This window comes from Aquarana catesbeiana, linkage group LG09 (assembly GCF_042186555.1).
Source record: "Aquarana catesbeiana isolate 2022-GZ linkage group LG09, ASM4218655v1, whole genome shotgun sequence".
Lineage (NCBI taxonomy): Eukaryota > Metazoa > Chordata > Amphibia > Anura > Ranidae > Aquarana > Aquarana catesbeiana.
Window position 1 is genome coordinate 308,306,050 of NC_133332.1, and position 13,403 is coordinate 308,319,452.

At 47.1% G+C, this 13,403-nt stretch overlaps 1 protein-coding gene across 1 annotated transcript in view; it reads left to right on the forward strand.

The window, feature by feature from the left end:
• Positions 1 to 573: 573 nt before the first annotated feature.
• LOC141109033 (phosphorylase b kinase regulatory subunit alpha, skeletal muscle isoform-like) overlaps positions 574 to 13,403 on the forward strand; it is a 58,787-nt gene continuing 45,957 nt past the window's right edge. Inside the window, exons 1-2 of the mRNA XM_073600988.1 lie at positions 574 to 692; positions 9,199 to 9,302. Of these exons, the coding sequence (XP_073457089.1) occupies positions 9,225 to 9,302 (78 nt within the window). The 5' untranslated portion in view covers positions 574 to 692; positions 9,199 to 9,224. The remainder of the gene's footprint in view (positions 693 to 9,198; positions 9,303 to 13,403) is intronic.

Genomic DNA, 13,403 nt, shown 5'->3' on the forward strand with positions numbered 1-13,403 from the left:
AAAGAAAAAAAAAAAAAATATATATATATATATATATATATATATATATATATATATATATATATATATATATATATATAAAATGTTTGGGGTTTCTAAGTCACTTGCTAGCAAAATAGCAAAATAAAAACACTGATTTAAACTTGTAAACAACAAATGCAGAAAACGAACTGGGCCATGAAGGGGTTAAATTCTAAAGATCACAGGAGGACATCCAAACCTATCACTGGGACTCCCCCGCCATGGATGTCCCCTTTAAATCTGTCCCTCACACGCCCCGCCCCTCCCTCTCAATCAAACGCCCAAGCCCCACCCCTCCCTGGCAAGCAAACACCCAAGTTCCGCCCCTCCCTGGCAAGCAAACACCCAAGCTCCGCCCCTCCCTGGCAATCAAACACCCAAGCTCCGCCCCTCCCTGGCAATCCAACACCTAGCCGCGCCCCTCCCACCTCCTCCCTCTGCCAGGGATCTCTCTCTCTCTCTCTCTCTCTCCTCTCTCTCTCTCTCTCTCTCTCTCTCTATCTCTCTCTCAGCGCCCCGCCTCCGGCCACCTTCCTGCCAATCGGAAGCGGCGGTAGGGGGGGAGGGCGTGTCCTGAGAGGCAGAGTGTGTGTTGCAGGGTGATCGGGCTCTCAGTGGTGGAAGTTGGGGGAAGGAAGTGTTGGAGAGATCTGTGGAGGGACCAGGAGGAGGTAATCATCCCATAGAGGAGAGTGGAGGGGACAAGGGGGGAGGATGGTGGACAGGATGGACTCCATACAATGTTCTGTGTGGAGAGTTGGAAGTCCGGGAGATTTGTGTTTGTTTTGGGTTTTTTCTTTTTTCTGTTGTTTTAGTGTTTTTGATTGGAAGAGCTAATGAGTGACATCACAGATCCCTCCCTCTCTGTGTGTGTGTGGGGGGGGGTCATTTATCAGGACACTTGTCTCCAGAATGAAATCCAGACTCAGCCAATCAGAGGAGACCCATATAAAGGGAGCCACCTGCCAAAGGATTGGGCTATCTGTCCATCCAGTCCTGAGATTTACACAGCTCTGCTGTATAGCACACAAGCCACCGCTTACAGGCTTATTCACAAGGGTGGCGGGAGGTGAACCGCCCCCTTCTATTATTGTGTGTATATATATATTTTACTATTGGGGTTTCTGTCTATCCAGTCCTGAGATTTACACAGCTCTGCCATATAGCACACAGAGCCCCATTACTCAGGCGGTAGGTGATCAGGAGGGGATACGGCCGCCTCCCATTGTTGTGTTATATATATATATATATATTTCTATTATTTTAATGTTATAATCTGGATTGGTGTTTGTGTCCATCCAGTCCTGAGATTTACACAGCTCCGTCATGCAGCAAGCGGAGCCCCATCACACAGACAGGGGCCACCACTTATAGGCTTATTTACAAGGGTGACAGGAGGGGAACCGCCCCCTTCTATTATTGTGTATATGTATATATGTTACTGTTGGGATTTCTGTCTATCCAGGCCTGAGATTTACACAGCTCTGCCATATAGCACACAGAGCCCCATTACACAGGCAGCAGACACTCGGGGGGGGGAGGGGGGGGTGCAGCCACCTCCTATTATATTTATCCCATACAGAGATATGGGAAATATCGACACACATAACACCTACACAGGTTGAACTGGATGGACGATTGTCTTCAACCGTATCTACTATGTAACTATTATAATCTATGGGTTGGTCTTTGTCTTTGGCCTGAGATGTACACAGCTCCGTCATACAGCACACAGACAATTGTCACCACCTTAGAGGCTCATTCACACAGGCAGTACACGCTCAGGAGGGGATACAGCCGCCTCATATATATATATATATATATATATATAGAATTTTACTATTAGAATCTATGGATCTGGATCGGCGTTTTGTTTTGTTGTGTTTACACTTCGGTGTTTATAAAGTTTATTTATTTTGGTGACACCGATCTTCAAAAGGAAATACTCAAGAAATGTTTAAAGCTGAACTCCGGGGAAAGTTCAAACCTACCCTTGCCATGGGGCTCCTCCTCCCCGCCATGCAAGGCTCCTCCTCCCCACCATGCAAGGCTCCTCCTCCCCACCATGCAAGGCTCCGCCCCGCCACCCTGCAAGGCTCCTCCCCGCCACCCTGCAAGGCTCCTCCCCGCCACCCTGCAAGGCTCCTCCCCGCCACCCTGCAAGGATCCTCCCCGCCACCCTGCAAGGCTCCTCCCCGCCACCCTGCAAGGCTCCTCCCCGCCACCCTGCAAGGCTCCTCCCTGCCTTGCAAGTCTCCTCCTCCCCACCCTACAAGGTTTCCCACACCCTGCAAGGCTCCTCCCCGCCACCCTGCAAGGCTCCTCCCCGCCACCCTGCAAGGCTCCTCCCCGCCACCCTGCAAGGCTCCTCCCCGCCCTACAAGGTTTCCCACACCCTGCAAGGCTCCTCCCCGCCACCCTGCAAGGCCCCTCCCCGCCACCCTGCAAGGCCCCTCCCCGCCACCCTGCAAGGCTCCCCCCTGCCTTGCAAGTCTCCTCCTCCCCGCCCTACAAGGTTTCCCACACCCTGCAAGGCTCCTCCCTGCCACCTTGCAACGCTTCTCCCGCAAGACTTCTCACTGCCCTGCAAGGCTCCTCCTCGCCACCCTGCAATGCTTCTCCTGCAAGGCTCCTCCCCTCCCTGTAAGGCCCCTCCTCGCCACCCTGCAATGCTTCTCCTGCAAGGCTCCTCCCCTCCCTGTAAGGCTCCTCCTCACCACCCTGCAAGGGTTAAAAGGTTAGTTCACCTTTACCAAGAATCTACCTGTGCTGCTCTGAGTAACGTTGGATAATGCCCTTGTTATAGGTGTAGGCCATTCACATTCTACCCGAAGCCTGGCTGAAAAACTCCCAGAGGTGACATCATCCCATCCAGTCTTGTTGCTAGGACGTTGCTAAGACACTCTCAGCCGTTACTGCGCCCCCCCCCCCCCAATCACAGGATGGAGCTCTCAGACTCCCCCACACACATGTGCTCCATTATCAGCTCAGAGCTGATGCAACGGGGGGAGGGGGGGGAGATCATGCAAGGGGATTTGAACCACCTGGGAGTGTCCTTACAACATCCTAGCAAGAAGGCAGGAAGGGATGATGTCGATGAGGACGCCAGGAGCCTCTACCCAACCCGGAGGGAAGAGGAGAGCGCCATCTGCTGGGGGAGCAAGAGATAAGGTAAGTACAACTGGTTTTCAGTGATACTTTCTAGGCAGAAAATGAGCTCTTCACCCTTGAAGTGCAGTGCAGGGGTAACTTCACTGCAGGGGTGGTATTGAAATTTTCCCGGAGTTCAGCTTTAAGTATTTGACGTCAGTTAGGGCTCTTTCAGATGGGCAGCCCATGGGGGGCAGTAAAAACAACCCCCCCCCCCCCGAATTGTAACCCTATAGCTGGACAGGGCTGTGGTTGGGGACCCTTTGCTCCGCCTGTCAAACTCGCCCATTGAGTTCAATGGGACGGGACGGTCCCACAATGTAAAATTGCAGTTCAGCAATTTTAAAAATAAAAGCCAAAAAAAAAAAACAGGCATTCTGAACACCTGTCAGCCACTGTTATACTTCCCTCTAAAAAGTGATCCACCATGGATCGCTTTTCAGAGGGTGGTAAGCAGCGCTGCTAATGTGAAAGAAGCCTTAAAGTGGATATTTCGGTAACTTTAGAAGTTTGCATGAATTCCCGACCAGTCACCATATACATCAGTATCCTATTCTTTCATTTATTTAATTAAGCAATCCTTAATCCACACTCGGTGACTTCGCCTAGGCTTAGATGATGTCACCCATCAGCTGCAGGCAGGATGAAGCATTTTGGGGCCCTGCAGAGGGAGCCCGAGTGGTGTCTTGAAGTCCTATCATGGGGTCATCTCCCTAGGCTGGGGGTCACCATCTGATATGGGGGCTAGTACCAGCAGCAGCTCCATTGCACACCATTGTTTTTGGCTCTGGATATGTAGAGGGAAGTCATCTTCTGGCCTCAAACTGATTGGCTGACTTGGGATTGCCTTCGGTGTCCCCCTTGATTGCTCGAGCACGTCTCTGGATCAATTTGGGGTCACTGTCCTGGCCTCCCTCTGATTGGCTGACAAGGATTAGCCCTCTATGACCCCTGATTTCTTGAGCAAGTCTCTGGATCCATAAGGGTCACCTTACTGTCCTCCCTCTGATTGTCCATCCAGAATTGGCCTTCTGTGTCCCCTTGATTGTTTGACCAAGTCTCTGGATCCATAAAGGTCTCCTTACTGTCCTCCCTGATTGTCCGTCCAAAATTGGCCTTCTGAGTCCTCTTGATTGTTTGACCAAGTCTTCTGGATCCATTGATGGTCATCTCCTGGCCTCCCTCTGATTGACTGACCAGACTTTGTGTTCTGTGACCCCTGATTGCTTGATCAAGTCTCTGGATGCTATCGAGGTCACCTCCTGGCCTTCCTCTGATTGGCTAACCATCTCCAGGTTTTGCCTTCTTTGTCCTCCTGATTGTTGGAGCAAGTCTGTAGACCACCTTCCTGGCTGACCAGGGTTTCCCTTGATTTCTTGAGCAAGTCTCTGGTTCCATAAAGGTCTCCTTACTGTCCTCCCTGATTTGTCAGTCCAGAACTTGCCTTCTGTGTCCCCTTGATTGTTTGACCAAGTCTCTGGTTCCAATCGGGGTCATCTCCTGGCCTCCCTCTGCTTGACTGACCAGGATTTGTGTTCTGTGACCCCTGATTGCTTGAGCGAGTCTCTGGGTCTATTAGGGTCACCTTACTGTCCTCCCTCTGTCCCTTGCAGAATTTGTTAATTGTGTCCCCGATTGTTTGACCACGTCTCTGAATCCAACAGGGGTCACTCCCCCTGGCCTCCCTCTGATTGGCTGACTAGGGTTTGCCTTTTGTGTCCCCCCCCCCTAAATTTAAGGAAGTCTCTAGATGCATTGGGGGTCACCTCCTGGGCTCCCTTTGATTGGCTGACCAGGATTTGCATTCTGTGACCCCTGATTGCTTGAGAAAGTCTTTGGATGTACCAGGATCTCCTCCTGATTGACCAACATGGATCCCTTGCATTCTGTAGCTTTCCCTGGAGTTGAAGGCTGTTTTTCTTTGACTTTATAGTGAAGTTCTGGTCTGGGTTGACATCTGGTGATGGCGATGACCCATCTCTACTATACAGTCCATGCTATAGCATGATACCATTTACCAATCAGTTGTTGACTACAGGGGATTGCACACAGGGGGGGGGGATGTTGTACAATAGAGTGGTGGACGCTCTACTTCCTTATTCTCTGCACTCTGTCTACATCGCCCACCTTATCTACACCACAGCAGCTCTATATCTTTTTCCCACCATACTTGGTAGAAGGTATCACAGATTCCTCCAGCATCCTTCCATTTGCTCTTCATTTCATATATGTTCCTCTTAAAGGCACAGTCCACCTTTTTGCAAAAAAAAAAAAAAAGAGGAAAGGTAACAACACTATCTTGCGATCAAGGTGCATTGACTACAAAAGCCTGCAAAGCATTGCACTCGTGATCAGCTGCAATGCACAGGCTCTTGCATGGTTTACCCCCCCAGCCCCAGGTCTGTGCGGAGGAAGTGTGGTTGAACTGGAGTTGCAGGGACGTTACCACCCAGCTGTCACCACTCAATGGCAGATGGGATTTGTAATCAAGCAGAGGACTAGTCACCAGGATTGCCTGTGGTCTCCACGCAGCTGATCTTTCCTCCCAATATTGGTTTACTATGTCCGGTTCTGCACCGTGTCTCTGTGTGGAGGCGGCCATCTTGGTAGCGGCTGGGCTTTCCTTCCTCATGATAGAGCTGCCTCCCAGATAACTGGTTTATGTGCTGGTGGTGGGGTTGTGATGAAAAAGCAGCAGGAGTGGTGGTGGAAGCTCAGATCTACAGAATGAAGGATGCAGAAGCAGGAAGATCTTTGCACTGCAGGTCCTCAGGTACAGCTTCCTCTCCAGCAAGGAGAACAATGAGCAGCACAGTAGTGACATTGCCAAATCTTACTCTATGTCAGGGGTCTCCAAACTTTCTAAACCAGGGGCCAGTTTACTGTTCTTCAAACTTTAGGGGGGCCAAACTGTGGCCATTAGGAGTAGAAAAGGTCCCAACGTTAGCGGGGGAAAAAACAGTGGGAGGAATTGCGCCCCAATTGTTAGTGTCATTGGGAGGATTCATGTCCCATCATTGGTGGCTTTGGACCCAATTGGTGTCATTGGGAGGAATTGTGCCCCATCGTTGGTATCATTGGGTGGAATTGTGCCCCTTCTGTGGTGTTATTGGACCCAATTGTTGGTGTTAATGGGTCACTGGGAGGAATTGTGCCCCATTGTTGGTGTCATTGGGAGGATTCGTGCCCCTTCACTGGTGTTAGTGGAGGGAGAAATTAAGCCCCATTGTTAGTATCGGGGGATGAAATAGTGCCCTAAGGGCCGGATAAAAGTAAGCAAAGGGCCGCATTTGGCTCTCCTGCCACAGGATGTGCACTGCTTTTGGAACTCAAGGCAATAGGTAGATTGTTAGTTATGCCCAAGTGGTACCCTTAAAATTTTTAGATGCCTCCTGTAAGGCAATTTCCATTTTTTGAATGCAGGTCCACTCTGATCCAGCACCTCAAACTTAGACTCATCCATCTATTATCATCATCCATCCCAAACCTAGACTTGTATATCTGTATTTGCAGACGATACTAAGTTAAGCAGGGCAATAACTTCTCCGCAGGATGTGGAAACCTTGCAAAAAGATCTGAACAAATTAATGGGGTGGGCAACTGCATGACAAATGAGGTTTAATGTAGAAAAATTTTAAATAATGCATTTGGGTGGCAAAAATATGAATGCAATCTATACACTGGGGGGAGAACCTCTGGGGGAATCTAGGATGGAAAAGGACCTGGGGGTCCTAGTAAATGATAGGCTCAGCAATGACATGCAGTGCCAAGCTGCTGCAAGCAAAGCAAACAGTATTGGCATGCATTCAAAAGGGGATCAACTTCAGAGATAAAACGATAATTCTCCCGCTCTACAAGACTCTGGTCCGGCCACACCTGGAGTATGCTGTCCAGTTCTGGGCACCAGTCCTCAGGAAGGATGTACTGGAAATGGAGCGAGCACAAAGAAGGGCAACAAAGCTAATAAAGGGTCTGGAGGATCTTAGTTATGAGGAAAGGTTGCGAGCACTGAACTTATTCTCTCTGGAGAAGAGATGCTTGAGAGGGGATATGATTTAAATTTACAAATACCGTACTGGTGACCCCACAATAGGGAGAAAACTTTTTTGCGGAAGGGAGTTTAACAAGACTCGTGGCCACTCATTAAAATTAGAAGAAAAGAGGTTTATCCTTTAAACTAGAGGGTTTTTTACTGTAAGAGTGGCAAGGATGTGGAATTCCCTTCCACAGGTGGTGGTATCAGCGGGGAGCATCGATAGTTTTGCCAAAGGCACTAGTATTGCACTGGAGCAATGCAAAACCTCCAGAACTTCACTTCTGGGTCTACTTGATTAACCAAGTTGAGATATATGGCCAGGAGTTGTCTAAAAAAAAAGTGAAAAAATATGGTTGAGGGTAGCTGACATCACCATCCATGTCTATCTAGGCCATTCCATTATCCGCACCACTCCACCACTTCCTCCCTGCATCCTATTGAGTGCAGGCTTGTGTTTTTATTGTTTTGTTTTGATGACCATATCATGACAGATGCCAAAAGAGATTCCATACTGGTAAGAGTGCCAATAAACAATGGCTTTATTGTAACATTGTCCTTTTGACAGGATGTACATACGTATGTATCCTTATATTGTGGTGAACTTGGTCATCAGTCATCTATCCATCTTGTCTTTTGAGCATCTTCTGGAACTGATCTTGCAATTTTTTCTGTAAAATGTTCACACTGCTACAGTTCATAGAACATGTATGTTCTTGTTTTTATTAACCTTTAAAAAAAAGTTACTATAGTCAGAATGACACAAAGCCAGCTCCATAAAACCTGTGGTTGGGTGTGAAAGAACCCTGACCTCAACCTACCGAACACCTTTTGGGATGGATTAGAATACCAATAACGAGACAGCTTTTTCTCATCCTACATCAGTGCCTTACCTCGACCCAACTGAACACCTTTGGGATCAGGTCTTCTCATCCGACATCAGTACTTGACCTCAAACCTACTGAACGTCTATGGGATCAGGTCTTCTCATCCAACATCAGTAACTGACCTCAATCCTACTGAACACCTTTGGGATCAGGTCTTCTCATCCAACATCAGGACCTGACATCAACGCTACTGATTTCCTTTGAGATCAGATCTTCTCATCTAACATCAGTACCTGGCCTCAACCTTACTGAACACCTTTGGGATCAGATCTTCTCATCCAACGTTAGTACCTGACCTCAACCCTGCTCAACACCATTGGGATCAGGTCTTCTCTTCCAACATCAATACCTGACCTCAACCCTACTGGACAATGTTGGGATAGGGTCTTCTCTTTCAACATCAGAAACCTGACCTAGCAAATGTTCTTGTGGCTGAAAGGGTATGAATTCTTGTGGAAAGCCGCCTAAGAATAGTGGACACAAAGTGGGGAACTACATAGTACTGGCCATGTTTTGTAATGGGATGTTCAACAAGCTCATTTAGGTGCAATAGCCAGGTGTTCAGAAATATTTTGGCCATATAACCGTAGGACGTTGTGTGGTTGACTTGAAAGGAGAACGTCAGCGAAAGATAAAAATATGAAAATGAAAGATTAAAATGCAAAACCAGCTTTTGCTACAATGTTCACTTTCAATCCAGAGATTTTCCCCATAGTATTTGTTGCTGATAAATGTCCTCAGATTGATGGCCAGCATCATTCAATCCACTACCTCTGAGCCCAGGTAATCCTGGACTCGCCTCCAGCCTGTGACTGGACATTGAAAGGAAAAGCAGCAAAGCGATGAGCTCATTTCTCTGCCACCCTGCTTCCACCTGCAGTCAACATGCTTCTAGTGAACTCATTTGCTCCTTGTGCTGTTTCTTATTTTCTCAATCCAGCCATGCTGTACTGGGACGGCAAAAGGCTGATATTGGACCAAATTTATGGACTTGACACTGCTTGAATTTTTAAAATATATAATAATGATTACAGTGCTCTATTTATTTGTGTCTAATATATCTGCCTGGAGTTCAGCTTTGATAATGTAGAATTCATTCTCTTACAGGGTTCAGAGTCTGACAGCTGGCCGCAATGAGAAGCCGGAGCAACTCTGGTGTCCGTCTAGATCGATATGCCAAGCTGGTCCAGCAAACCATCCTCTGTCACCAGGTTAGTTCACCAACTTCCCGATTCCCTTCTTGTCCTTTGCATGTTATGTATTAAGGATTGGTAGATCAAGACTATACCTTTCGCCAAACTTAAGGAGTGATCAACCAAAAGTATGATGACCATGACAGAGAATATCGACAACCCCCCCAAAATCATTGGTGTCATTGAGATTGGGAACCCCCAATGGAGAATTTACCTTTAAATCTTGGTCTCCTAGAAAGAATAGACCCCAAACCATTGGTATCAACAGGATTAAGGCCACTAGGGAAAAATCGCCACCCCCCCCCCCCCCCCATCCCAAATTATTGGTTACCCACCCCCTGCCCCCCAAAGAAAAAAAAAAAACTGGTGTCAGTGGGATCTTGGCCTCCAGGGAATCAGGGAATATTAGTGGCAAATCATTAATATCAGTAGGATTAGGGCCCCCAAGAGCTACCCAAATAATTGGTGTCAGTGGGATTGTGGCTCACTAGGGGAAAATCGCCTTCCAGATCATTGGTGTCGGTGGGATAGTGACCACCATGGAAAAATAGCGTTTCAAATTGTTGGTGTCAATGGGATAGCGAACACCAGTAAAAAATGGTTCATGAAACCATTGATGCTAATGGGATAATGGAATTTGGAGGAGAATAGCCCCGCAAATCATTGGTGTCAGTGAGATTGTGGCCACCAAGGAAGAATAACCCCAAATCACTGGTGTCAGTGGGATCTTGGCCTCCAGGGAGGCCAAATCATTGGTATAAGCAGGATTAGGGCCCTGAAGAGAGAATAGCCCCATCAATCCATTGATGTAAGTGAAATTGTGGCCACCAGAGAAGAATAGACCCCCCCCAATCACTGGTGTCAGCTGGATCTTGGCTTGCAGTTAATAATGGCCTCCAGATTATTGGTATCTGCAGGATTATGGCCCCCAAAAGAGAAAACAGCAACCCAAGTTATTGGTGTCAGTGGGATTGTGCCCCCCTAAGGGGAAAATAGCCTTCCAAACTATTGGTGTCAGTGGAATAGCAAACCCTACGAAAAAAATAGTTTGTCAAACCACTGATGCCAATGGGATAGTGGACCCTGCAGGAAAATAGCCTCTCCAACCATTAGTGTCAGTGGGATAGTGGCCCCCAGGAGATTTTAGCCTCTAAATTATTGGTGTCAGTGGGATAGAGGCCTCTAGGCAAAAAAAAGCCTCTCAATTATTTGGTATCCATTGGATCATGTCTCTCCAGTAACGAATATCCCCCAAATCATTGGTGTTGGTGGGATGATGACCCTCCAGTAAAGAATAGCCCCCAAATCGTTGGTGTTGGTGGGATCATGACCCTCCAGTAAAGAATAGCCCCCAAATCGTTGGTGTTGGTGGAATCATGTCCCTCCAGTAAAGAATGGCCCCCAAATCATTGGTGTTGGTGGGATCATGACCCTCAGGGGAGAAGAGCCCCTCAGTTCATCGGTGTTAGTGGTATAATGGTCCCTGGGAGAGAGCAGCTCCAAAAATCATTGGTGTTAGTGAAGTAATGGTCTCCTGGTGAGAATAGCCCCCAAATCACTGGTGGCACTTGTCTTAGGACAGGAGCCAGTGCCGACCACAGAGGTAGACTGATTGGATTTCTGTCCCAATAACGATGGTGACCAGAACACATAGAGGGGTGAATCTCCTCAGTGGCGCCACAGATAACAATAAATACCTAGCAGGGGTACTGATACTTACCTGCTCTACCAAAAAAAGTTAAATTTGGATACAATTTTAAAATAAAATGCGGCATCCTAGAAACCGAGAAGTAATCTGGAATTCTGTTATCGTCTGCTAGCTGTAACTTGCTTGTGGTTGCCTTTGTTACCATAATGCAAATAAGCAGCACACGCCTTCAGAGTACATCTGGGGTTACGTTGCTGGCATGTATGGCAGCTGGCTTTTGTTTAGATTGGCAAATGTTCATGCTGACTCAGAACATAAGCTATGTGCTTACCATAGTGCAACCAAAGTGCACACCTTTTTTAAAAAAAAAAATTTTTTAGTAGCATTAAAGGCAAACTTTTCATTTTGGATAGAGTAAGAGAGGGTTCTAACCGCCATTTCTTTTTTCCTATCTGTGTCCCCATTGGGGAGCTTTCCCTTTACTTCCTGTCCCATAGCCACAACCGGAAGTGATAGGAAATCCCTCTCAAATGAGCAAATCTCTGGTTGTCACCGGAAATAGTGTCCTCACTGGATGATTTACCCTCTATTCCTGTTTTGGCGACAACCCAAAATTTGGGATTACCTTTCACTAACAATAAGAAAAAAAGATATGTTATATTTTTTTTTTTTTTTCTAATTTGCTATGTACATTTTTATTTATTAGTAAAATAATAAAACTTTCAATGTAATGTGTGTGATTTGAGATAGATATATCTATATCTATCTATTGGCGAACCTTGGCCCCCCCCAGATGTTTTGGAACTACATTTCCCATGATGCTCAACTAACTACACAGCAGAGTGCCTGAGCATCATGGGAAATAGTTCCAAAACATCTGGGGTGCCAAGGTTCGCCATCACTGATATACACTCACTTTTGTTACCAGCGGTTTAGACATTAATGGCTGTGTGTTGAGTTATTTTGAGGGGACAGCAAATTTACACTGTTATACAAGCTGTACACTCACTACTTTACATTGTAGACAAGTGTCATTTCTTCAGTGTTGTCACATGAAAAGATAGAAGAAAAGATTTACAAAAAATGTGAGGGGTGTACTTACTTTTGTGAGATACTGTATGCGGCAGCTCGCCGTTAAAGCCCACCTGCCTCATATTAATGGGCACAAAATCCCACTTTTGTGAGAAACGGTATATAAACGTTACATTGAAAGTTCTTTGTTTTTTTTTTCCCCCCGAGTGTTTTGGGTACCATTTTCGTTTTTCCCTGTGAGAATTTAAATTAGCGAGATCGTGTTTTTAATGGAGGAATGACTACATGTAAGCACAGGAGCAAGAGACTGAAACACGCACCTTGATGACTTTATTATTTCATATTCTGGTCCTGTTTCCTTCCACGGGGTTGTCGGGGACGGGGGAGGTGAGTATTACTAGTGATCTGGGAGATAAGTGTGTAAGATTAGAGGGGGTGGCAGAGGCCACCATTCCAAAATAGCTCCTAAGGCGCGGTGTAGGTTTGAGCTTTAATTGGCACAATTGGAGGTGCACCGGGCAGAGCTGAGCTCCGTGTGAACCTGATCGAGGGTCATCTGTATTCGGTTACAGGATGCTAAATGCAGGACTTTGGAGCCGGGGCCCGGTGCTGATACATGCAGCTCCATCATGAGACTCATAAACTTGTATAGATGGTGGCAGGAACATGGAACATGTATATACAACAAAAGCAGAAAAATCTGAGTATGCCCCGGGGCCTAACCTGCCACTGAAGTAGCCCTTTGGTGCCCATTATGTGCCCCAGCAGTCAGTGGGGAGTGTGTTCCCTGCCTAGGTGCTCACTCGGGGACAGTGAAGGAGTATATTTGTTTAAACTTTTTTTTTTTCTTTTAACTAAGTATATTGGTTTATTCTTTCAGACCTTGCTGTGCTGTCCATTTTTTTTAAAATCTATTTTTATGTATTTTTTTGTCTTTTTTATTTTTTTTTATAATGCATCTCTCTGAGAGAAATACTAAGCGCAATGCCAGTAATTTTAAAGGGTGGCAGGGGGCTCTGACTTGTAATGCAAGTTAACTCTAGCAGTCTCTTGTAACAATTACAATGTATGCCCAGTCTTTGACAGTATGTGTTTGCAGTCTCTGACCGTCTCCTGTAGCATGGGCACTCTTTGACCTTCTCCTGTAGGATGGGCGCTCTCTGACCCTCTCCCGTAGGATGGGCGCTCTCGGACCCTCTCCCGTAGGATGGGCGCTCTCGGACCCTCTCCCGTAGGATGGGCGCTCTCGGACCCTCTCCCGTAGGATGGGCGCTCTCTGACCCTCTCCTGTAGGATGGGCGCTCTTGGACCCTTTCCCGTAGGATGGGCGCTCTTGGACCCTCTCCCGTAGGATGGGCGCTCTTGGACCCTCTCCCGTAGGATGGGCGCTCTCTGACCCTCTCCTGTAGGATGGGCGCTCTTGGACCCTTTCCCGTAGG